At 39.0% G+C, this 24963-nt stretch overlaps 1 protein-coding gene across 4 annotated transcripts in view; it reads right to left on the bottom strand.

Moving 5' to 3' along the window:
* Positions 1-21177, bottom strand: part of LOC124553697 — a 41692-nt gene extending 20515 nt beyond the window's left edge. The window contains exons 1-3 of one of the 4 annotated variants that reach the window (XR_006968109.1): positions 20880-21177; positions 7537-7657; positions 952-1102 (exon numbers count right to left, since the gene is read on the bottom strand). Coding sequence is in view for 3 of the 4 variants with exons in the window: in XM_047127601.1 (XP_046983557.1) it covers positions 10859-12118 (1260 nt within the window). In the remaining variant the exon portion in view is untranslated. Of the gene's footprint in view, positions 1-951; positions 1103-7536; positions 7658-10684; positions 12169-20879 lie in introns of those variants that run through there. The other 3 variants (XM_047127601.1, XM_047127602.1, XM_047127603.1) reach the window with 3 other exon arrangements.
* Between the last annotated feature and the right edge of the window lie 3786 nt (positions 21178-24963).

The following is a 24963-nucleotide window of genomic DNA, read 5'->3' as shown; positions in this document are numbered from 1 at the left end:
TATGACAGCTAAGAAGGGGGTGGAGAATGGATTCTGGGGAAACATGGAAAAAAATTTGTTAGCAATTTTGAAACATAGTAACTACTAAATTTCACTTCCTTCCCAGAATGAGAGATGGAATACCTTCATAAACATGTAGAGGAATTTAAAGTGCAGCAAAACAATGCTGACAACCTTACAGGTAAGTCTGGAGAATAGCAGGATATGGGAAGAAGATTTGTGGTGCTGGATTATTGATGATGAATTCATTACAGTTGCCTTAACCTGTAGTGCAAGTTCTCAAAATTGGTGGGTGATTATTTGCATTCTTGGAAAGGATCATCAAGCCAAAGTTAGTGTTCTTTGACCAATCTCTGCTGTTCATTTTTTAACCCTGAAATCTTAGCATGCCAGCCAACTGAATCCGAGGAAAGGTTAAACTCGTGATGCCTACTGGAAGGAGATTCTAATTATTTATTCTTTAAAAAGAGGTTTAAAACAAAGTTATCATTCAAGCGATACTTCAGGTAACTTTGTTCAACTATTTTCATTTTATTATGTCAAGAACAAGTTGTGTAACAACGGACTAACAAACATGCGAATCATGTTCAATAAAGTAATTTGTAGGCATTTTTTTCATATTTCCGGCAGCTTTTTAACTACCTTATCAGATTTTGCTACACAATTAATAAACGGTCTGTTCCCTGAGAACATGGACACAAACTTTGGAAATTAAAAATATTCTTATTACAAATCTGATTATCATTTCTGTTAGCTGAAGCACATTCTCTTTTTTAATTTGAAGCTTCATTTTCATGTTACGAAGTGCTGGAACTGAGCAAATTGGTTTATAGCTTGTCTAAAATTTCAGCTTCTAGACCCTCTAAGAAATTAGTTTTCAAGAAACGTACTACAATGATGCATTGTAAAGTAATTTATTAACAGAATATATCTGAAAAACTTTACAAATACCTTAGGTCAGCCCATTTCAACAGCTTATATTGATTTTATTTTATTAGTTAAGTCCCCAGGCTGATTTATTTTTATTGCTATCTCTTGTCATTCCGTTGCCGAAAAAACATGTGAAATTTATTTTTCAGGGTCAATGCAATTTTGTAGAATCCTGAAAATGCAAATACAGATTTATGAGATGGATAAAAGTCTCACTGCAGAGAAAAAAATGTTCATTATAAACAATATTTTGTAGTGGTAACGGAATGATATACATGCGGTAAAGGAATTACATAAATGGAGTAATGGAATGACAATAATTTTATAACGAATTTGACTGACATTCCTCAAGATGTAAGTCAAATACATTTACATGTTGGCTATACTGTTAGTAAAAACTGGAGGAAAAATGGGGAAATCCCACAAGCCAAGACTGTACTTTTCCAAGACACGAAACTTACATTCTGTGAGTCTGAAGAGTAACTGCTGTAAGGTGAATTAATAAGCTTCTTTAGTGAAGATTACAATTAAGTGACTAAATGGCTGCATACTACATGTAGATGGAGTTAATTATTTTGATAAGCTCTATTTCTTCTTCCATAACCTATGCTTTCTATGGGAAGCAATAGCAATGCCAAATTGTATGAAAACCTTAATATTGCCTATAGAAAAACAAGTTACTGGCTTCCTATGTACTGCAACAGAATGTTGATTATTTTTGAAGGTCACTATGTATTATGCATAAATAATAGAGACACTTTTATGTATTATGTTGTTAGAAGATCACTATATTGAATTGAATTTTTTATTTAAAATAGATATTGGCTTATTTCCGACAATTACAGTGTACCCACAGTAATTCTCAAACAAGATATTTCATTTTTTCAGTTCTTATCAGACCTCTCACATCAGCTGAGAAAATGAGACGATACCGGAAATGACTCTAGGAGAAAGGGTTAAATGATGATATTAAGGGGAAGGACCGGGAAAGGCAAAGTTTAACTCCTGATCAACATAAGAAGCAAAGAGAAAAAGCGACACTTAATCAAAGAAAATTCAGAAATAAAGTTAGAGCCAGCAGCAAAGGCGATGGTGGTGATGCTTGCATCATCAACACCGATGGTCCATATAAATCTCCCGCTACACTAAGGAAAGCAGTTAAACATGTGGAAACTAGTTTACCTAGATGTCCAAGAAAGTGCAACTGTCTTGGAATTAGCTGCTGCTCATGGAGTTTTAGTAAGCGAACAAAAGGTGAAAAATCAGATTCGACGCCTAAACCCAGGCACAGAAGAACCCGTTGCTACTTCTTATGTTCGAGACGACATTTCGTGGCAAACTCCTGGAATGAAAGGTGGAAAAACCAAAGTCCAGAAGAGATACGTGACCATGACATTGAAAGAAGCCCACACTATATATCAAGACGATTTCCCTGACGTGCCAATAAAATTGTCCAAGTTCTGTGCATCGAGACCAAAGTTTGTGTGCATCTTACAGGATACGCCGCACTATGTGTGTCTCTGCTGCTACCGTGAGAACGTAAAGCTGCTTTTGTAAGTTATACACGACGTTGTTCCACAATTGAAAACCACATTTTCTGACCTCATTAGCACAATAGTCTGCAATCGAGAGAAAAACGTTTGCATGTTGTCAAAACGTGAAAAGTGTGCAAGTGTATCTTTGAAAGATAAGTATTCTTTGGACGAGAACTTAACGAAGAAACTGATCAAAATAGACCTAATGGCAAACAGTGAACCGGCGAATCACTCGGAAAGAGGTTCGTGGTACTGTTGGTCAGAGTCTTGATGCTCTTTCAAACATGCTACCCCAATTCTTACAACATACATTTATTAAAAGACAACAATCAAAATTTTTTGGAAACAAAAAGAATTCTGCAGATAAGAACATCTTGGTGCAAGTAGATTTTGCAGAAGATTATACTGTTCAACTGCAGAATGAAGTCCAGAGTGCCCATTGGTCAAAACAACAAATCACTTTGTTTACAGCATATATTTGGGACTCACAAAATGATGTCTATCCTTGTGCTGTTGTTAGTGATGAACTTGATCATGATAAATATTCAGTGCATGCTTTCCTAAGTAAAATTGTAGAGCACATCATATTCACGAACCCAGAGGTAGAATCTGTCACATTCATGACTGATGGTGCAGCCAGTCAATTTAAGCAGCGTTTCCTGTTCGCCAACTTGACATTTTTCAGAGAATGCCATAGAATAAATATTTCATGGAACTTGTTTGCCACATCACATGGCAAAGGTGTCGTGGGTAGGATTGGTGGAACTGTAAAGCGTGCAGTCTGGAATACCTGCAAAACTGGGAAACACAGTCTACCTCGTGCTGAGGACTTTACAAAAGTTGCACGTGAAAGACGTCGTGGCGTACACATTTTTTATATCTCTGCCTTGCAAATTGCAGAGAATACAGGGGAATTTGATCAAATGTGGATGGTAATAGTTCCAATAGAGCAGACAAAAACCATCCATGCTCTTACACCTCTTGCTCCACGTATTATTGAGTACTAGCATTACTCGCTATCTCCCCAGAAGTTTGTGCACAATTTCAAAAAGCGATCTTCAGTCAAAGAAAATTCACAAGAACTGATCAATCATACAGCTTTGCATCAAGGGGATTTTGCTCTGGTTTCCTATGCTGTAAGAAACAAATCAAGATTTTTTTGTAGGGCAGGTGATTTATGTGGAAGACGGTTACGAAATTTCACTTCTTAGAAAGAATGACGCAAATGGACAGATATTTACATTTCCCCCAAAGGAAGATAAATGTTATGTAGGAAAAGGCCAAACTGTAGAGAAACTAGCTGCACCTACTATAAATGAATAAAACTGGTAATTTTTGAGTGAAAGTGTCATTCCGTTACTATTAAGTGTTATTCCATTACCAGTGATTTTTTAAATTTTGTTAGTAAAATATTGGTTTCACGCATTTATCTCAAGCCATTTTGTTTCCCATTTATCCCTCTTCACAATATAATTTTTGTGAATTTTTATACAAAATGGATGAGCTGAATTATTGTTGCATTATAAATGAGAGCAACATGCATGTCTGAATTGTGCCATTCCGTTACCAGAAAGTTTCTTTTACATTAGTCTCATTATATGAATGAAACTTCAAGTATTAAATTACATAACTTGTGTTCCTTTGCTTATGTAGAAAATACAATATTAATTTTTTTGTCTTATCATGATTCTTGGCCTTTTCAATCCTTAATGGGCAAAAACAATCACCGAGTGTCATTCCGTTACTCACAGAACTACCCAGACATGTAAATGAAGTAGCTCAAATGTCTCAGTTTGGTTCCTGAAGGAATGTACTGAATTCACAGATTGTTACTAAAAACTCTGTTTCTTTTATGTAATATGATGGCCTTAAATTTATATCTCAAGAATCAATTCTTTCTCCATTCTGAAATTTAAGCCGCTGTTTGCAAACACATATATGAAAATATATCTTTTTCATTTAAAAAAACAGCATTTTGACTTTTTCCAAAACTAAATTATTTGAAATTTTACTAAAATCGCGCATATGTTGCAGCATAGTAGTGCAACATACACTCCTGGAAATTGAAATAAGAACACCGTGAATTCATTGTCCCAGGAAGGGGAAACTTTATTGACACATTCCTGGGGTCAGATACATCACATGATCACACTGACAGAACCACAGGCACATAGACACAGGCAACAGAGCATGCACAATGTCGGCACTAGTACAGTGTATATCCACCTTTCGCAGCAATGCAGGCTGCTATTCTCCCATGGAGACGATCGTAGAGATGCTGGATGTAGTCCTGTGGAACGGCTTGCCATGCCATTTCCACCTGGCGCCTCAGTTGGACCAGCGTTCGTGCTGGACGTGCAGACCGCGTGAGACGACGCTTCATCCAGTCCCAAACATGCTCAATGGGGGACAGATCCGGAGATTTTGCTGGCCAGGGTAGTTGACTTACACCTTCTAGAGCACGTTGGGTGGCACGGGATACATGCGGACATGCATTGTCCTGTTGGAACAGCAAGTTCCCTTGCCGGTCTAGGAATGGTAGGACGATGGGTTCGATGACGGTTTGGATGTACCGTGCACTATTCAGTGTCCCCTCGACGATCACCAGTGGTGTACGGCCAGTGTAGGAGATCGCTCCCCACACCATGATGCCGGCTGTTGGCCCTGTGTGCCTCGGTCGTATGCAGTCCTGATTGTGGCGCTCACCTGCACGGCGCCAAACACGCATACGACCATCATTGGCACCAAGGCAGAAGCGACTCTCATCGCTGAAGACGACACGTCTCCATTCGTCCCTCCATTCACGCCTGTCGCGACACCACTGGAGGCGGGCTGCACAATGTTGGGGCGTGAGCGGAAGACGGCCTAACGGTGTGCGGGACCGTAGCCCAGCTTCATGGAGACGGTTGCGAATGGTCCTCGCCGATACCCCAGGAGCGACAGTGTCCCTAATTTGCTGGGAAGTGGCGGTGCGGTCCCCTACGGCACTGCGTAGGATCCTAGGGTCTTGGCGTGCATTCGTGCGTCGCTGCGGTCCGGTCCCAGGTCGACGGGCACGTGCACCTTCCGCCGACCACTGGCGACAACATCGATGTAATGTGGAGACCTCACGCCCCACGTGTTGAGCAATTCGGCGGTACGTCCACTCGGCCTCCCGCATGCCCACTATACGCCCTCGCTCAAAGTCCGTCAACTGCACATATGGTTCACGTCCACACTGTCGCGGCATGCTACCAGTGTTAAAGACTGCGATGGAGCTCCGTATGCCACGGCAAACTGGCTGACACTGACGGCGGCGGTGCACAAATGCAGCGCAGCTAGCGCCATTCGACAGCCAACATCGCGGTTCCAGGTGTGTCTGCTGTGCCGTGCGTGTGATCATTGCTTGTACAGCCCTCTCGCAGTGTCCGGAGCAAGTATGGTGGGTCTGACACACCGGTGTCAATGTGTTCTTTTTTCCATTTCCAGGAGTGTATCAAATGTTCAAATGTGTGTAAATTCCTAAGGGACCAAGCTGCTTAGGTCATCGGTCCCTACTTAAACCAACTAATGCTAAGAACACCACACACATACACACAGGCGGGAGGGGCCACGCAGTGCCGCAACATATTAGACTAAAGCTTAAGCCAAAAAGTTTTAAAATGTCATCATTTTAGTGTGCCAGTTACATGTTCCATAGATCATTTGAATGATTACACAGGTCTGCAACTAATAAACTGCACAGGATTTTTTAACTTTTTCTTGTTGATTTTGACCTCCCAAAAACTGGAAACAATATTCAAAACATTCTATCCCCTAGGTTTTTATGTATATTGCAGTATTTATATTCATTAGTAATAAAACTAATTTAATAATTAAAAATAATTATATCAATTATAATTGATAAAATAACCTTAAATTTAAAAAAATACAATGTTAAATATTCTTTGTTACCACTTGCAGATTTTAGCACGAATTCCTGGGTGCCAGAAGCAAATGCAAACAATCTTATTGTTCAGTTTTATCGTGTTGCGACAAGTCAAGTGTCGATTTGTATCTTGCATGAAATGAAGAGAAACTCACAGTAGACATATCGCTATTCGAGTGAACAGTGCTGTCGTTTCTGTCTAGTCGTGGCTACGAGAGGTTGTATTATTTCTCCAAACAGTTTTTGTTATATCTGTGGTGAATACACTATTAAAAGTCAACAGAGAAACGTAAGTGATTTTGTGAGGAAAGTTTATTTTGCTTACTTTAAATTAAAACTTGGTGATCAAGATAAACCATGAGACCTGCACAAGGTGTGTAGAAGATGTGAAGAAGATCTTTGTTTGTGTTTTAAGGTTAAGAAAAATGCATTTCGATTTGGAATTCCTACGATATGGCGTGAGCAGAAAAACCGTACCACTGACTGTTATTTCTGTTCAGTTGACGTAAACGGATTCAATTCAAAAAAACAAAAGAAGCAAAAGTTATCCTAACCTTGACTCAGCTACACTACACGTCCGGTGCCCCATAGCTCTGAAATTCCTGTCCCACAGCCACCGTCCAGTTTGTATGAATACCCGAGTGAGTTGGGGGACGAAGTTACATTACCTCCTCAGGGTGAATCAAGCTCAGATTTTTCTTCAGACGAAGATGGAAGGCCTCAACTATTTTCTCAAAGTGAACTCAATGACCTAGTAAGAGATATAGGTCTTTCGAGAGATGCAGCCGAACTGTTAGGTTCTAGATTAAAAAAATAAAAACCTTTTATCATCTGGCACCTCATTTTCATGGTACAGACACTGAGAAAAAGAATTTACCCAGTTTCTCTCAAAAGAAGGAAATTTAGTTTTTTGCAACGATGTGGAAGGACTCGTGCAATGCTTTGATATGCAGTATGACTCAAATTAATGGCGCCTATTCACTGATTCATCCAAAACTAGTCTTAAAGTAGTATTACTGCACAATGGAAATAAATTTGCATGGCTTCCGATGGTACATTCTGTGCATATGGGTGAAAACTATAACGATTTGGCCATTATCCTGGAAAAAAAATCAAATATCAGGACCATCAGTGGATGGTTTGTGGGGACTTCAAAATACTCACTATGCTTTTGGGTCAGCAGGCAGGCTCTACTAAATACCCATGCTCCTTATGCTTGTGGGATAGTAGAGCCAGAGAACTGCACTGGACTAAAAGTATTGGCCACCCCGAGAAGCTTTAAAACCTGAAAAGAAAAATGTTATCAATACTACTTTGGTGCCACCAGAAAAAGTTTTGTTGCCCCCCCCCCCTCCATATCAAACTGGGGTTGATGAAACAATTTGTAAAATTGCTGCAAAAGGATGGGAACTGTTTTAAATATCTAAGTACAAAATTCTCGAAGCTGTCAGAAGCAAATCTGAAAGAGGGACTTTTCACTGGCCCAGACAAAAAAATACTTTTAACTGACACCCTCTCTGTGGAAAGTATGAATGAGAAGGAAAAAGGAGCTTAGGTACCATTCAAGGATGTAGTGTAAAAGTTTTTGGGAAATACTAAGGATACTGACTACAAAACCATTGTTCAATGGATGCCGGCAGCATACAAAGCTCATGGCCGCAAGGTGAGCTTGAAGGTCCATTTTTTACACTTCCACATCGACAGTTTTCCTGAAAACCTGGGAGCTTACAGTGAAGAACAGGGGGAGCGGATTCAGCAGGATGTCCATGATATCGAGAGACAGTACCAAGGAAGATGGGATGTCACTATGTTTGCTAGTCAACAAAGATGGGATGCTTAAGTAGGAACCTAAAGTTGGAAATCGGGAAAGGACTCGGCGAAGTACCAAGGAAAAGAAGAAAAGTTTTCATAAAAAACATGAATAATTATAATAATGGTCTCAAAATAATGCTTCATTGGTTGTAAAAAAAATATTATGTTTGATAATTTTGAATAAACAAGTGCTTTTACAATTTTTTGTGTTTCAATTGGGAAAAAAAGCCTTATGTGATGGAAAAAAATGGACATCACTTCTGAAATCAGCACATTCTGAAGCACATAATTCAGCAAAAGTATCTCGTGCAGCTGACATAATTTTTTTTTTTTTTTTTTTTTTTTTTTTTTTGCAGACCTGCGATATTTTATTGAAATGATGCGGAACGAGTCAGTTCACAGGATATGTAGACAAGACCAGTGTTGAAATCAATAAACACACCATTATTTCTAATCCTACTTGTACAACTACACTGTATACATAATTTTTACTAGCTACCAGGTTTTAAGCAGAACCCAGCAGTGGACTAGAAAGATCTGTGTAAGAGAAATGATTTTATATTAGACTGACAGTTGCTTCACTACATGTCAGACATTTTACGTATGGTGATTGGGCAAATGATCAAAAATTTTTGTTGCTGCATACGGAACTCATTTCTGAGTTACTGGCAGATTTAACAGGGGGTAATAAAGGTCATTTGTTTCTGTAGTACTGTAGGTATGTACATCACATTCCTTCTCAGACTGTGAGGGATTATTTATAATGAAGTTCATTATCAAAAATATTTATTGTGACAGCGCAGTTAAAATGCCTACCATGAACACCACCTATCATTTCTACTGCTTGCTTTTGTACACTCAATACTATCTTTCTAAGTGATGACTAGCCACAGAAAATTATTCCGTACGACCATACTAAGTGGAAATACACTAAATTTGTCGAGCAAAAGTAGCTGAACTTAACTGGTTCAGAAGCTCAGTAATATGCTCCTTCCTGTTCAAGTTTTCATCAATAGGTGCATGCAAAACTTTGGAGCATTCTTCCCAATCCACCGACTCCTGCTCACATGCTATGTCAATAGTTGGTATGCCTATTTGTGAACAGAACTGAAAGCAGTGTAAACTGCCAAAACAAAACACCTTCAGTTGTCATTTTACTGAGCAATCAGTTTCAGCACTCCATCATGCCATCTTCAGACGTACTGACCAACATGTAAGAAGAATCCCAACTCTAGTCCAGTCAAAATAGGGGCCAGCATTCAGTGACTGACACCTGTCAATTTTTGGCACAGTGATCCCTTCGATCATCACTTGCGACGGTGGCCTTACGGAGACTGAATGTAGTGTGTGTGTGTGTGTGTGTGTGTGTGTGGTCTTTTTTTTTTTTTTTTTTTTTTTTTTTTTTTTTTTTAAAAAAAGGTTTAGGAGAGTCAATTTTTAGAGAACTACTTAGTAATTCTGTGGAAAATATTATTTACAAACTGCTCTGTTGTTTTCTCTCAAATGGTATTTATTGCACGACACTAGAATCATCCACAAAAGTACGAATTTTACTTGTTGAATGTTGAGGGTAAGGTCATTCACATATATGAGGAATAGGAATGGACTCAAATGTTTGAAAGCTCAATGATCGATCCAACGGAGAGAGCAAAATTTTGTTTACTCTATGAGTACATGCAACACACAAACAGTAACAACACATTTAACACTATGAGGTCCAAATGTTCGCTCAATTTGAAAGGAATTGGACCGATGCTAAGGTGTGGCAGTCAGACCACTTGGCACGGAATAAAACAGTTCTTTTTTTTTTTGTAAATTTTCAGTCACTGATGCCCTACAGGATAATTTCTGTCTCAAATACTCATTTAGGGAAACAGTATTATTGCACAGTAGAAAATAATAAGAAATTATATGTGAGATTCACAAGTCTACATCTTCCAGGAATCTGCTTAAGCAATTGGGATTTAGTATTCACTGACAAAATTTTTTGTCACAAATCCACTGTAATTTTAAAGTATTTCATTTATACAATACTACAAGAATTAACGACTCTTGCCACCAGTGAACGTAAATTGGTAGAGAAAGCAGTGAAGCAGAGTTGTTTCTCCTTAATAAGTATAATACCACAGAGGGATTCTGGAATATGAAAAGGTAAATATGTCCGACATGTAGTCCCACAATAATTAGCTCTCAGTCATTGATTCACTTGAAACATTTTATACATTTACACTAGGCACAGACATGATACACAGAACTAAATACGGATATGAATCACAAAAAAAACCTTGACAATATAATACATGTGTGATATGTCCAAAAACTTCTTTTTTTAGTCCCTATGTTAATAAATATATATATACCATAAATTATATGGGTGGCATTCTTTCCTAAAAATCTACTTACCTATCACAGTTACCTGGCTTATTTGTTACATTTTGCGGTGCACCAAGGAATGCTAAATCAATACTGTAAATGGAAGGGTTAACATCACAATACTTACCACAAAGTTGCCTAGTCTTCATTATGCTGGCAGTCTGACAGTTCAAACGAGGAAAGAGCCAACGCACAAAATGCTCCACACAGTTTAAGACCAACCAATTGTAGCAAGTCTTTGACCATATACTCAATTTAAACAGCATCGCAGCCACGTCAGCCCTTCAACAACAACCTCGTGCTAATCTTCTAGGTATGCAATGTGAAGATCACGGGTTGAGGGATACCAAGAACCCTCACGCACAACACGTTTCCTGTGCCTCGCAGGTCTCTCCTTTGGCTGCACTGCAGCTGCAACTGGTGAGGATTGATCTGCCACAGCCAGCAAAGGGTATTCATTTACTGCTGTCGGTAGAGTCCTCCCGGCAGCTGGCGTAGGGTCCTTTATTGCTAATGTAGGATCTTCTACTACTGGTGTAACGTCTTCTACTACTGGTGTAGTACCTTCTACTACCACTGCAGGGTCTGCTACAAATGGAACATAAAGTGTTCCAACACTCTGCAAGAAAGAATTAAACACACACTCGTGTCCAAACACACTTTCCCTCCAAACGTATTCATCCAAATGGTTTTGCAAACCACTGCGGCGCCTCTTCCCTCTCCCAACAAGTCTTTTTACTTCATCCCAATGTTGCTCCATGATACCAACCACTTTATTCCGAAACTGGTAATTGTGATCGGCTGCAAAAGTCTCTAGGTCCACTTCCCCTTCATCCTCGTAACTCTCCCATTTGTCTGAACATATAACAGTCCCATCCTCGACGTGTTCTTCGATAAGACATCGCAAATTCCTTGCATCTCTCCTCTCGACCACATTCAAAACTAGTTCGCCACGTTCTTTCCCACAAACGACTGCTCCCCAAACCCAAAGTTCTGGTAAATACTTTCCCATATGATTCTTAACACTTCCAAATGGCGATTCGCCCACCTCAACTACAACTCCTGGGCCTCCAATTTTTCCTCTCTTCTTCACCAACGCTGAACAAATTTCCCTACATGATAAAAACCAGTCGAGGACAGAAGTCTCGCTCACTCCTGCCAGGAGACTTGTAGATAAAACAGACTTGCGTACACAGAAACAGTATGTCATCAGAACAATAACTCTAATGGTAACCCTAGCATTCTCAAACCACGTGCCTTTACGAATTGACCTCCACACTTTGTCTTTTCGGCAGCGCCACATGAGCCCATCACTAGATCTTTTTGTTGGAACCTTGACACAGGACATGGGCTTAAGGCATCTAGCGCATATGTACTTATCAGCAAGAACACCAGAACTCTTCAGAAATTCAAATAAACGCGAATTATCGTCCAGAATCGAATGAAGAGTCACAACAGTTATCGAAACTCCTTGGTTCCGTCGTTCATCACACGAATTCGAAGCTCTTTTTCTTTTACAGCAGCTTGCCTCCCTACAACCAGCATCACTTGTAACATCCATTGCAATAAAGCAACAAAAAGCGACATGAAAACAGGCGTCTAAAGCTAGCGAAATAAGGGATGCTCAACTACCGGACCTACCGATAGATGGCTCTACCAGCTGATTACTGTCGCCTGTATTGCCCGCCATATTCGAATTTGCCAAGAAGTTTCTCTCGGTCTGTACAGTGTATAAGGAATTAAGGATTATCGAAATGGTGATTTCTTGTTCCGCTTTCAATTGCACGAAGCGATGGAGTAAGGAAAGTGATTTACCATTTCACAGGTAATAGGACTACCGATACAATACGATAACAATACAGACTTAGTGCGTTTGCTAATTCGATGTTTTTGAACAGGTTTCCTCTAAAGCACCCAGAGCTGCTAAAGAAGTGGATTACTTCCGTGAAGCGGATAGATTTTAATCCTACGTCTTGCAGCTTACTTTGCGGAAACCTTTTCCGACAAGATGATTACGTAGTGAGCCCTGGAACGTGGAAGAAACGTCTCAGACCCGAAGCAGTACCATCAGTTTTTTACTTTCCGACACATTTGATACCACCAAATAAACAGCCACGACGACATGTTGTTAGGCTTTTCAGTGACAACGATGCTTCTCCATTTGAGGTAGCTAATTAATTTCCTTGCTATGTGTGTGAATTTATTTCACTTTTGTGAATTTATTTCGTACGGACACAAATGGAGGTCCATATTTTTGTTTTTAGCGTTCTGTCCTGGAATCCGTGCTCGATTTGCCCACTGCAGAAGCTACTGATTGCGTGGAGAATGTTGTCAATGAGAATTCTTCTGTGGAAAGCATGTCCCATTTATCCAATGCAGAAGCTGCGAATTGTGCCGAAAACGTTAGTATAAGGATGTTTTCACACCCCCAGTTTTCTTATATTTTTTCATCAAGCCTTGAGTTATTTCAATCATATATAACGAAATTATTTCTTTATTTCAGAGTGCAGTTGGTTCTTAAGTAATTGATTGTGGTATACAGTCGAAAGTAGAAATGGAAGACAAGGTGACCGAAACTTGCAATTTTATCTCAGACATTGTGCACGAATTAAAACGTAAACTGAAGTGCGTCCGTGAAAAACTTCGAAGAAGAGAGAAGAAAGTGTTTTCCATGGATGACATCACAAGTTCATTGAAGGAGAAGGGGCATCTTCCTGAGAAGTTACATAACTTCCTCAATCATCAGAAAGGAACACAAGTGGAATTAGTGTGCAATTTAGTGAACAACTCTCTCTCGTCAGAGGGTAATAGATACACAACAAATGTGAAAATGTTTGCGATGACTGTGTACTTTTTTTCACCAGCAACATATGACTACCTGCAAAAATTAATGCCTCTGCCCCATAAATCATTGATTTCCAAATGGGTGGCAAGTGTAGACTGTGAACCTGGCTTCTTAAAAGATGTTTTTAAGTACATTGATTTGAACCCAATTGTAAGGGACCAGTTCAGCGATTCATGTCTAATTGTAGACAGTATGGCAATTAGGAAGCAAGTAGTTTGGGACCAAGGAACTAAGCAATACTCCGGTTTTCTAGACTTTGGTGGGGAAGTGCCTCAGTCAAAAGAAGTAATAGAGGCATCTGAGGCTCTGGTTTTCATGCTTGTCTCTATTAAAGGCAAATTTAAATGCCCGATTGCATATTTCTTTATCAGCGGTGTACAGGCAAATAATCAGGCCACACTGATAAAATCTGCTTTAGAGACGCTGCATAGTCCTGGCATTAGGGTTTGGTGTGTTACATGTGATGGCTGCAAGGTAAATGTAAGCACTTTGCGTTCACTCGGCTGTGCTTTAAATTTTTCAAGGGTGATTTTAAAAGCTACTTTCCTCATCCTGTGGAAAAATACAATGTTTATTGTATCTTGAACATGTCATGATTAAGTTTGCCAGAAATGCTCTAGCAGAAGTATCTGCTATTGAGTCTCCAACTGGCATTATTAGATGGCATTTCATTGAGCAATTGAACAAGGTACAACAATAAGAAGGTATGACATTTGCCAACAAACTATCAGGACAACATATGAGTTATGTAAATAGAAAAATGAATGTTTCATTAGCTCCACAGACTTTGAATTCTAGCGTGGCAGATAGTATAGAGTTTTTGAGGGGGGTTGGTGATCCAAATTTTAAAGTAAGTGAAGCAACAGTAGAATTTTTGTAGTGTATTGGTAGGATTTTTGATATTCTGAACTCCAGAAATCCATTAGATAAAGGGCATAAGAGCCCCCTGAGACTTGACAACAAATCTTATTGGCTTGGTATTTTCAGACACACTGAAAATTATATCAAAAGCTTAAAAGTCATTGGTGTTCCGTTGCTGCTTCGTGCAAGAAATACTTATGCTTTTGGGATAATTTTCAATATGCAATCAGTCAGACACATAGCTCTGGCAAGTATGCTTCGTGTTGAATCTCCTCTGAAGTATTTGCTAACATATAAACCGTCACAAGACCACATACAGCTTTTTTTTCCTGCATTCGGTCCAGAGGTGGTTGGAACAACAATACAAATGCATACCAGTTCAAATGTGCCATGAGAAAGTTGCTCTTGGGTAACAGTGTCACTGCAATGAATGGGAATTGCTCAAATTTTAATGTGTGTTGTTTGCCACCTGTTTATGATTTTCGTGCAAGAAAGCGTGTAGTAGAAAGTGATGAAAGTGCTGCAGAAAATGAAGTAGAGAAGTGGTGTGCACTTCTTGATGATAAGTTGATGATTAAGTTCTCATTTTACAAGCAAAACATACTCAATTATATTGCAGGGTATGTGTCATTGCGCCTTTCAAGGCAGATCACAAGCAAAGACTGTCTGCACATACTGAAGCCACCAGTAGTTAAATCTGCATTAGAATGTGATTCTCTCTATGCTTTTCCCAATATGGCTAATAAAAACGCATTTGTAAATTTTGTTAACCAGAGAAAACTGGTTAAAACAAGTGACTGCGTGTACTCTGTTGTAGAATACCCAGAAACTGTTTCAGATGTTTGTGATTGCTGGGGATATGGGACAGAAATAGATACAGGCCAAGATTTTGCATTGCGTTAAAAATAAATTTGTAGATTACCCATTTCCTGCTCTTGGTCATGATTACCATTATGAAATTAGGATTGAGGACTTACTTCAGACTCAACTTGTCTGTAAGATTGCATCCTTATACTCCTGCATACGCTTAAAAACATATGGAAAAAACGTAAACAACAAATCAATGTAAGGCAGAAGTTAAATAAACTCATATTGTTTAATCATGTATAGTGCTCAAATTGGAAAAGCTTATGTAATGGAACATTCCATGCAGATGGGTGTGACATTCTGACAGATTTTTTAAAACTATTTTGTCAATAGATTTGTTGTTGTGTGAACTTAAAAAGATGAATCACATTGAAGTAAAACTAACTCTTTACGTCCTGTGTAGATGTTGTAACAAAATTATAATTGTTTATTATATAAGCTTATTTTAAGATGTTTGGTGTTACAAAATATGCATTTGCATTAAAAACGGGGGATTTGTGTGAAATTAATGAAAAAAAAAAAAATGTTCTGAGACTTATTTGACAGATGGCTTTAAGTGTGAGAAAATATTTCCCTCAATAACTATGTTAACTTGAATTTTTAACGTTAAGAAAACAGTTTAATCACAGGATGAGTGTGATCTAACGGAGTATGCAGTGGCCCTATGTTTCAAACAGTAATGTTTGTGGATACTCTGCAACATAAGAGCAATAAAATTGTTACTCTGTTAATTCTTGTTTTAATACTTCCTAGAATGAACACAATGTTCCAATTGATCATAAGCATTCTTATTACTTTAGAACCTAATTTTCTGAATTTTGTCTTTATTTTGCTAGGATGTCTTTCTATTATATTTTCCTGTGTTGAAGGGGGGAGGGAAGAGGACGCAAATAATCATATAGAATTATCTTTCTAGCTCTATAAAGTACAGAATACAGTGATTACAGGTACACTTGGAAATCTAGGAAATTTCAGTATTCATGTTACATGCCTAATTTCATCAACATTTACCTTAATTATACGGTTACACTTTTTGCTGATTTGAACTGTGTACTAGGCCTACATGTTAAAAAGATTTTGTTTGGTCATAGTAATAAAAGCATTTCATTTTGTTAGTTCATATGTCCCATACGGATTTGAAATTATCAAGTTATGATGACAAAGGAAGGAAGTAACATTAATGAATCTTACGTCACAGAAATTGTGTAACAATGGTTACACTTTTTGCTAGTTAACTTTAACATAAACCATTTAGTTTTCCATTAAGAGTGAAAGCAGTTGCACGAGTCATGTAAAGAACAAAGTTTCCCATAGGGAACTAAAGTATTTTATGTTTGAGTTATTGCAGACCCAAAGTATTGTGATCTTCATATTTCTATTTAAAGAAGTTTGTAACTCAAATTCACAGACATTTTGGAATCTGTACATACATGTGTGTAGCAAGGTACTTTTCATGTGCCATGTGGAACCTTTAATTTTCTAGTTTAAATATAATTTATTTCATGAATTACCTTTAATACCAACACTGTCTGAATGCATTATTTACCATTTAGAAGAAGAAATATTAGTGTACAGAATAACAAACCTCATGAAAAATGCGAGAGATTGTTCTGTACAGAACTTGGAATGGCTCTTTATCAATAGCAGGTATAAAGAAGGCTTCTATTAAATGTTCAAAGAAACCAGTCAGTACCTCTTAATTCACCATAGAGGTGATACAGTAATAAAACAAATTACTTTTTTCAGAATTTCTGCTAAGTATTAAAAGTGTGAAGACCTATTCAATTAGTATTTGCTTTACCAATAACCTGTAGTACAAGCACACATATAAGCAGGTAATTATGGGAGTCAAGAGTTATGTTAAAATTAAAGATACTGACTGTTATTACTTGCTCACAAAGCACTGTAGTTGCTGTACAGTTTATGCTGTATGTGGTGTGCCCAATGTGATTCCTGGAGGACATAATATTCTGTTATCCTATGGGAGTGCACTGCTACCACACCTATGGAAAGTACGTTTTGCTGTGGAATAGTTGTATCAGATGTCTGTACCAGAAAACAAATCTCATGTTCTTGGTATGCTATTATTACAGGAATATTCTTCACATGGAGGAGGAAGCATAGTGAGATTTTCTTTTTCATCATTTCCAAAATTGTACACAACTTTCTTGTACTTTTATGTTATCACATTTTTCCCTTGATAATGGAGAAGAGGGGGAGGGGGGGGGGGGGGGAATTTAAGCGAGCTTTCATAAAAACTGAAAACTCTACTTGTGTCATTTGTTATTTTCAAAATGTTACTCTCTTTCCAAATACTGTTCTATTTCTTCAAACCAATTTTGAATTTCTCAGGTTATTACATATTATTTACTCTACATTGTCCACCAATACTTCTGTTGTTACCGGATAGTTTGTAATGTGGCACTAACCTTTGTGCCACTGGTATTGGCTAGTGTACTTTTGCAGATAAGACAATCAACTGGACTAGAATGTCCTGTCAGTATAGGACAAATTCAGACAATATGGAACTTTTTACACTAAATTTGCATATAATGTCACCCTTGTCTCACACAGATCGTAGCAGCCATTGGGGTGCCTGTCTGGTCAGCTTCTGCAGCTTTCGCTTTCAGGTTTGTTTTTTGCTCGGGCCGTATACTGACAACCAGTCATTCCAGTGATTGACACCGTGTCAAAGACTGCAAGATTCACATGCCGCACAAACCGAGCCACCTACACACCGTCTTCAGGAACGACAGAGACAACATTCGTCAAGTAAGTGAAGTAACTTGAAGCTGCTGAAAAGACACAAGACCGTACCGATCTTCAGGCCTCTGACAAAAATCCGTCAAATCAGAGACCAGTTAAAGATGCTGCAGGTCTCAGAGCATCTGGGGTCCACAGGGTACATTGCAAGCGTGGTCAGTCTCACATCGGGCAAAGCACAAAGGAGCACGAGAAGTTTTATCGTGTACGCTACCCCGAGAAATCCGTTTCGGCCGAGCTCGCTTTAGGAAACGGTCACTGGGTAAATTCTGACAGAGCTTCTGTCGTAGCTCGCACCGACAGCTTCTGGGACTGTGTAATTAAAGAAGCCACCGAAATAAAATTCACCGTCGACACCCTACGTGGGGACGGTGGCCCGCACTTCAGTCAACGTACGCCCTACACGGCGACACCACAGGCAACGGTGACGTCACAGCCGGCAGCGTAGCAGCGGCCCAGTGCCTGTGACCGAGGAGTGACCGTTCGAAAGCTCGTATAATTTTAATCGTACAGATACCCGAGAACTTTTTATTTTTTTGAAAAGACTGTTTACAGAAACGCATTAGAGTTTACACTGTGGCTCACCGATCACCACGATGGGTGTTCTCGATCCGGGGAGTGGGGTTGCTTGAGCTGGAATATAACACATTTAGACTATCATTCGGTTCTCAAACCATTTTTGTTTAGGGCTTAAAATCTCATGTTAATAACATTATGGCATGAAAAACTTAAATCTGTGAAACAAAAAGTCCTTCAAAACCAGTTATGAAACTGAAACTATTCACACAATCATTTTTTGTGTTGACAATGGGAGGTTGACGAACCAGTTCTATTTAACCTTCATTAACAACAGTGGTAGCCTCAGTTGAAGACATCTGTGGAAAAACAGGCTAACGATCAAATGTAAAAACTTAGATACACTGGTCTCACTCCTAAATATCACATTAGGATATTTAAGGGTGAGGCCAATGTCAATTTTGATAGCTCCTATACCCAGAAACAAATGGCAACAGTTATCTCTAAGTTTTTACATTTGAGGGTCAGTCCATTTTTCCGCACTTGTCTTTGAATGGGGATGCTTTAAACTAAAGAGAGTGTTATTTGTGTTGCAAAATTAAGTTTCAGTCCTTCCTCTCCTTTATTAATAAATTTTCCAACAAACTGTTTACATAATTTTTCCTTCAAATTTTACCAACAACCAATCACTGCTGCTTGACTTCCAGTCCGCAGCTACACCTACACAGTCTTTAACAAACCACATGGACTTTTCCCCCCATTCTGTTTTTCTTCCACTCCTCCTCCTCCTCCTCCTCCTCCTCCTCCCACCACAAAAAATTTTTTTCTTTCTGCAAATACTTTCAATAGAATTAAATATATGTGGTACTGTGTGAAATACAAAAAATCTCAAATATTAACTCAGGGTTTTGGCAACTTAAACTTCATTATCCAATACATTAATTTAGTTAATCAGAAACTGTTACCTAAAAACTTGCTAATTACAAATACTAGTAATTGCAAACTTCGTTATTATTGTTCATACGTAAACATGTATCTCATACTCAGTTTCAGATAAATTAGAACAAAAGTACATATTAATAAATGAATTATCCTTAGAGTTAATTTTGGAAATATGTTAATAAATTTTGCCCTCATTTAGTTTCAGAGTAGTTGGAATTCTTATCTAAAACAGTTTTACTGTAGTAGAATTCCGTATTTTGACACACTAGACAGCATAATCCAACAGCAGTTGATGTTTTGTTTAAAAGTCCTCAGTCAAGCAAACCTCACTACATTATTGAGTTATTCAGAAATAAAATCTTTAATCGTAATTTATAAGAGGACAGCAAGCAACAACTGCTGAAGGTATCGCTAATTATTATAATATTATAAGAGAGACGATGCCGCGAGCCATTTCAGCGAGTGTACAGACGGTTGCGATACGAGCAAAATCTGGGCCCAAAATTCTTGCAGACGAGGTAGCACAAACTGCAGCTTGTACAAAGTATCACGTTTTACCACAATTTTGCATCCGAGAAATCATTTGGTAATTCAGTAACTGTTTTTAACGAGTTACTGTAATCTTGCAATTAATCTCAAAGGAACTGTGTCAAACTCTGGTAATGGATTCTGCAGGCTGCAGCAAGAGAACTGTACTGTGAACTGTGTTAGTCCTAAATTAGACTTACTCAGCCGTCATTTATGTCTTGGTACGACTATTTATTTCGAAGGACATTGTAATTAGTAACTGTGTTAACGGTTTACTTTCGACACACAAAACTGCACTCTGACAACCATTATCATTATGGCACTTCTGTCGAGTGTAGTATTCCGTATCACTTAGCAACGTTACATTCAGATACTTGAGTGACGACTGTCGTGCAGCACAACAGCACACTACTAACGCCGTATGTGAACATTACGGGCTCGCTTTTCCTACACGTCCATGTTAACTTAGGTCGCCTCGTATCCTCCTGCAGTCCCTGTCCTGTACATCGCAGCATTGTCGACAAACAGCCACAAACAGCTGCTCACTCTGCCCGTCAGATCATTTACGGTTACAGAGAGTAAGAGCGGTGCTGTCACACTTCCCTGGGCAACTCCCAACGATACCCTCGTCTCTGACAAACATTCGCTAGATTGCAGGTTCGAGTCCTGTCACGGTCGCCTGTTGTAGTGGTTATTAAAAAAGAAAAAGAGAAGAAAAGAAAAGGTTGTAAATGTGGGAAGAAATGGCGAATAAAAAGGGGGTTTCAAAATCGTTAATGACCGTGAAAAAGGGAAAGAATGAAATGCAAATCGAACTTCGTATTACAGAAAAGTTATCGCACTTCGAGATTCGGAAAAGCTATTGTTGGGGGTTGTCCTTGTGGCGTTTCTGAGAAAAAGTCAAAGCAATTTCCACTACAATAATTATTTGACAGAGAACAGAGAATAACAAAATGTGATTAACAGGGGGAAATGGCGTACATAAGAGTTCATCCTTTACCATGTTAACACGTCTTCTCTCGCACAGCGTCCAGGTCTTCAAAAATCTCCTGCTTCATTTCTGGATGAAAAGTCGTATCTGCTCGGAAATCTTGCAATTAATTTTCGTTGTCCAGGAATTACTAATGTATAGAAACTAAAACCATCTTGGTGTTGAATGCAATATATTTTACGTTGCTGCTTTCAACCTCCAAATTTCATACAAACTTTCACAACACGTCTGCACATCAATGAGTCTTTTCGTCTTAATCCGACCAAGAATAGCTAATAAGTTTTAACGTCTGAATTAAGCTCCGGCTCTCAAGAGACAAAAAAACGGATAGAAAACAAAAAAAGAGTTACAATTTTAGTATTTTCTCTGCCGTCGAGCTCTCATACAGCTGCGACGGTATAATTTATATGTGAGGGAACGAGTGTAGCGCGGCGAAATTCAAAGTCCCGCAACACTCGTCTCTGACAAACATTCGCTGTCAATAATGACGCACTGTGTTCTAGCGCTTCAGTCTTCGAGCCACCCGCATAACTGGGAACCTGATCTGCACGCTCGGACCACAGCAGTGGGGAACCGTGCGGACATCTAGCGACGTGGAACCTGCCTGTTGCCCTCCAGCCACGGTTTGGAGGACACCGTGTGAGAAAAGGGGCAAGCTGAGCTTCACACCAGCAATGGTTTCTAAATCTGCGTCGATTTGTTGCCAGGAGCTTTACGGTATATGAACTGAGAATATGTTCAAGAATTCTGCAACAAATCAATGTCAGACATAGTGGTCTCTAATTATGCAGGTCCGTTCTCTTGCCCTTCTTGTACACAGCAGTCATCCGCACATTTTTGAGTCTCTCGGGACTTGACGACGCATTGGAGATTTGCGATAAATGAGAGCCAAATGAGCCGGTGCAGTAGAGTGCTCTCTGTAAAAGCAAATCGGCATTCCATCCGGACTCGGTGACTTACTTGTTTTCAACTCCTGCTTCTCTACGCAAAAGTGAAGGAAGCAACAGAAATGCAGCTGTCGTGGTGATCGAAAAGTGTTATAACATCACAGATTGGGATTGATCTATGAAGTCTTGAATATCTTATTTGCATCTGTCAGTTGGTATGGAGAAATTGAGATTTCAGGCATTTCTTTATATAGTTTTGCGCGATTAAGGCCCGATGTTATACAAAACTGTCATTTAGTTACGTGCAATTTGTGATCTTTTACGTTTTATTTTCCAATAATAAATCATATTTTTCTGATTACCGTTAAAATGTAATTAGGATAAATCTTTGAGGTCATTTGGAATAATATTTTAATAACTATGTAGATGACGTGACGTCATTTTTTTACTCTTAGGGGGAAAAAAAGGAAAGGAAAAAAGTGTGTTAATTGTATGTTTATGAACGGTCAGTGCCGGGATCAGAGATTACGATTCGAGAAATAATTGATTTGGCAAAGTTCACTTGCACACAATCGCGTGGGGCGAATTATGACCTCAGAATGGATTGTAGATGTGTGCAGGTCAATTTCATGACGGGCTAGTAAGCGTCACGAGTGAGTCGCGGTATGAAGACTGGCTTTTGCACCGCCGGCGGTTTGCTTTAAACCCACAAAAATACAATTTACACGAATTCTTAAGTATCGCGAAAGGGTAGAATATTTGATGATTATCCTATTGATGGGCCATTGTGGAGGACGTAAGTTTGGACAGAAAGATCGATTTCAAAATCCAATATAAATCCTGTTGATCGAAGTAGCCTAGCAACCCAAAAGCTCATACGTGGTTATCAGCAGGAACAGTGTACTATTTTTCGTGCACACGTTTACACTCTACATCGCTGTGTGAATAATTTGTGGATACGAAAGCACTTGATTGAATAAAAGGAAAGATATAAAGACGTTTATTAGTATATTTTGTTGTTTCATGAACAGTGATTTTTCTTACAGTGGTGTAGAGCCTTAAATATTATTAATATTGTGCCAGACTGATCGTAACTGCTCTCGTTACAAGTCGAGTTTTGGGCCTGATTAAGAGTAGCTGGCTCTTAGAGTCTCAATGATTAAGTGAAGTATAAAATCACACTTAAACAGCGCTTCATCAAAACCCACTATCTTTATACTATATTAAGGTGGCTATTCAGGAATCAGGTGGTACCGTGGTCGTGTAGGTGTGTGTTGTTAATAAAAATAGGTGAACACTAACATAAACATTTCTCATGCTCTGATATCGACGAGGGAAAGACGAGACAACAACAACATATACAAACGGTATTCGTGCCGCCTTCCAGTACAACAACACAACAGACGTCACGGTATAGCGTCAGTACCGTACTCCCCATCGCCACCGGACTGTCCTCGGAACATCTGACGTATTGAGGAAAATTCTTCAGAAGAGTTCAAAGTTTGCTGCTGTCATCCAACTGGAAGAATGTGCAGGTCCTGCAGAAGCCAATGGACCACCTGTATAAAAAGTACTTGCATACTGACCTCGGAGAAATGATGAAAGGTGGAGTGGAATTGGCTGTTGCACTGCATAACGTGATTAAAACTCTCTCTCGTTTTCCCCCTTCTGTGCCACAATCATCCCTGGCTTTTGCACAGCAGTGACGCCACTCTCACAAATGTTCCAAATGGACTCTGGTCTCAGGTTACTCTTATTTTCACACACACACACACTAACAGAGGCTTGTCGCTCTGGGCACGCTCATTACCCGACATGTGAGGCTGGGCGTGTTTCCACGAAACCGATCGACACAGGCCTGGCAGTCTATGTTCCGTCCGTGGAGTAGCAAAATCCCTATGCTAATTTACACACACATTTCCTAGAGAGGCCACAGTGTAATGTGGGTGATTTTATAATTCTTAAACATCTTCGATAAAATATTTGTCTACCTTTGAAGTTAGGCTGTAGACTACATACATCATTTGGAATCAGTTTATATTTAGCAACATATCTTCTCAATGTCATTTTGAGTATGTCAAGCTTCTTAGCTGAAGCTCTAACTGCAGAAAGTCCCTCAGGGTCACTGCACGTCAAATCAATACAGAAAAATACAATTATTAACCCAGCCGAATCCAATTTTTATTAAATTTGGTGTGTTCGTTGCATATGTCGAGAGAATGAGAAATGTCAAATTTCGGACTTGCAGCACAAGTATGACAAACGTAACGACCACCCAAAGTTTTAAAAATGTGCTGAAAATTCGACAAACACATTTGACAGAAATAGCCGTAACTTCTATTCTAATAGAGATGGAGCGTGAATCAGGTAATTTTGGAAATAGCAGAGAAAAAGCTCTCAAATGATATCCATCATGGCCACATTCAAACAACGTACATAATAAAGGTCAGTGACCTTGACCTGTAATACGTCAAAATATGTCATTTCAAAATACTGCAAACACTACACAACATAGTACTAAAAATCAAGTTGGGACGACACCTCAGTTACGAGATATAAATTAATGACTACAGCTATGTGATGCAATAGAGGTATACAAATTGAATGAAAACTGGAACAAAATGACAGAGTACTCGAAAACGCGTTACCTTTTAAAAAGATGGTGCGATAGCGATGCAGAGTAAGGTAGCAATACGATCAGACCATGCAAAAGTGCATATATGTTTGGTAGACAGGATCAGTGGTGTAATGGTAAGACGACAAAATATGTAGCAGATCCGGGCAAATATTGACACAAAAACAAGGGTCTGTATCTGAATCAAACTGCAAACTGTGACTACAATATCGAATTAGCCGCACTAAATGACGGTCTGGAATCTCTCGTTTGAGAAAGTATCTGAAGTATTCCTAACTAAATACGAGAAAATGCAGACTGCAAAACAAATGTGTACTCTGAATTTATAATTCGATTACAAGAGAAATTCAGTACCAGCACTACAAACAGTGACAGAATCTGAATATTGTCACTTCTTCTGAAAAGTTGGAGCATTCAAACAACTGACAACGAATTTTGAGCCTCGAACTATTCAGTGAGAAGAGCAAAACAAAATACAAAAAAACGTGGTCTCCTAGTAACTCCTAATGTGAGACCTACACTTGTCTAAGTGAATGCATTATGAACTGTGTCATAGAATTCGACAACAGAG

This window comes from Schistocerca americana, chromosome 11 (genome assembly GCF_021461395.2).
Source record: "Schistocerca americana isolate TAMUIC-IGC-003095 chromosome 11, iqSchAmer2.1, whole genome shotgun sequence".
Taxonomy (NCBI): domain Eukaryota; kingdom Metazoa; phylum Arthropoda; class Insecta; order Orthoptera; family Acrididae; genus Schistocerca; species Schistocerca americana.
Note: the sequence above shows the minus strand (reverse complement) of the source record. Positions and strands in the feature narration are given on the sequence as shown.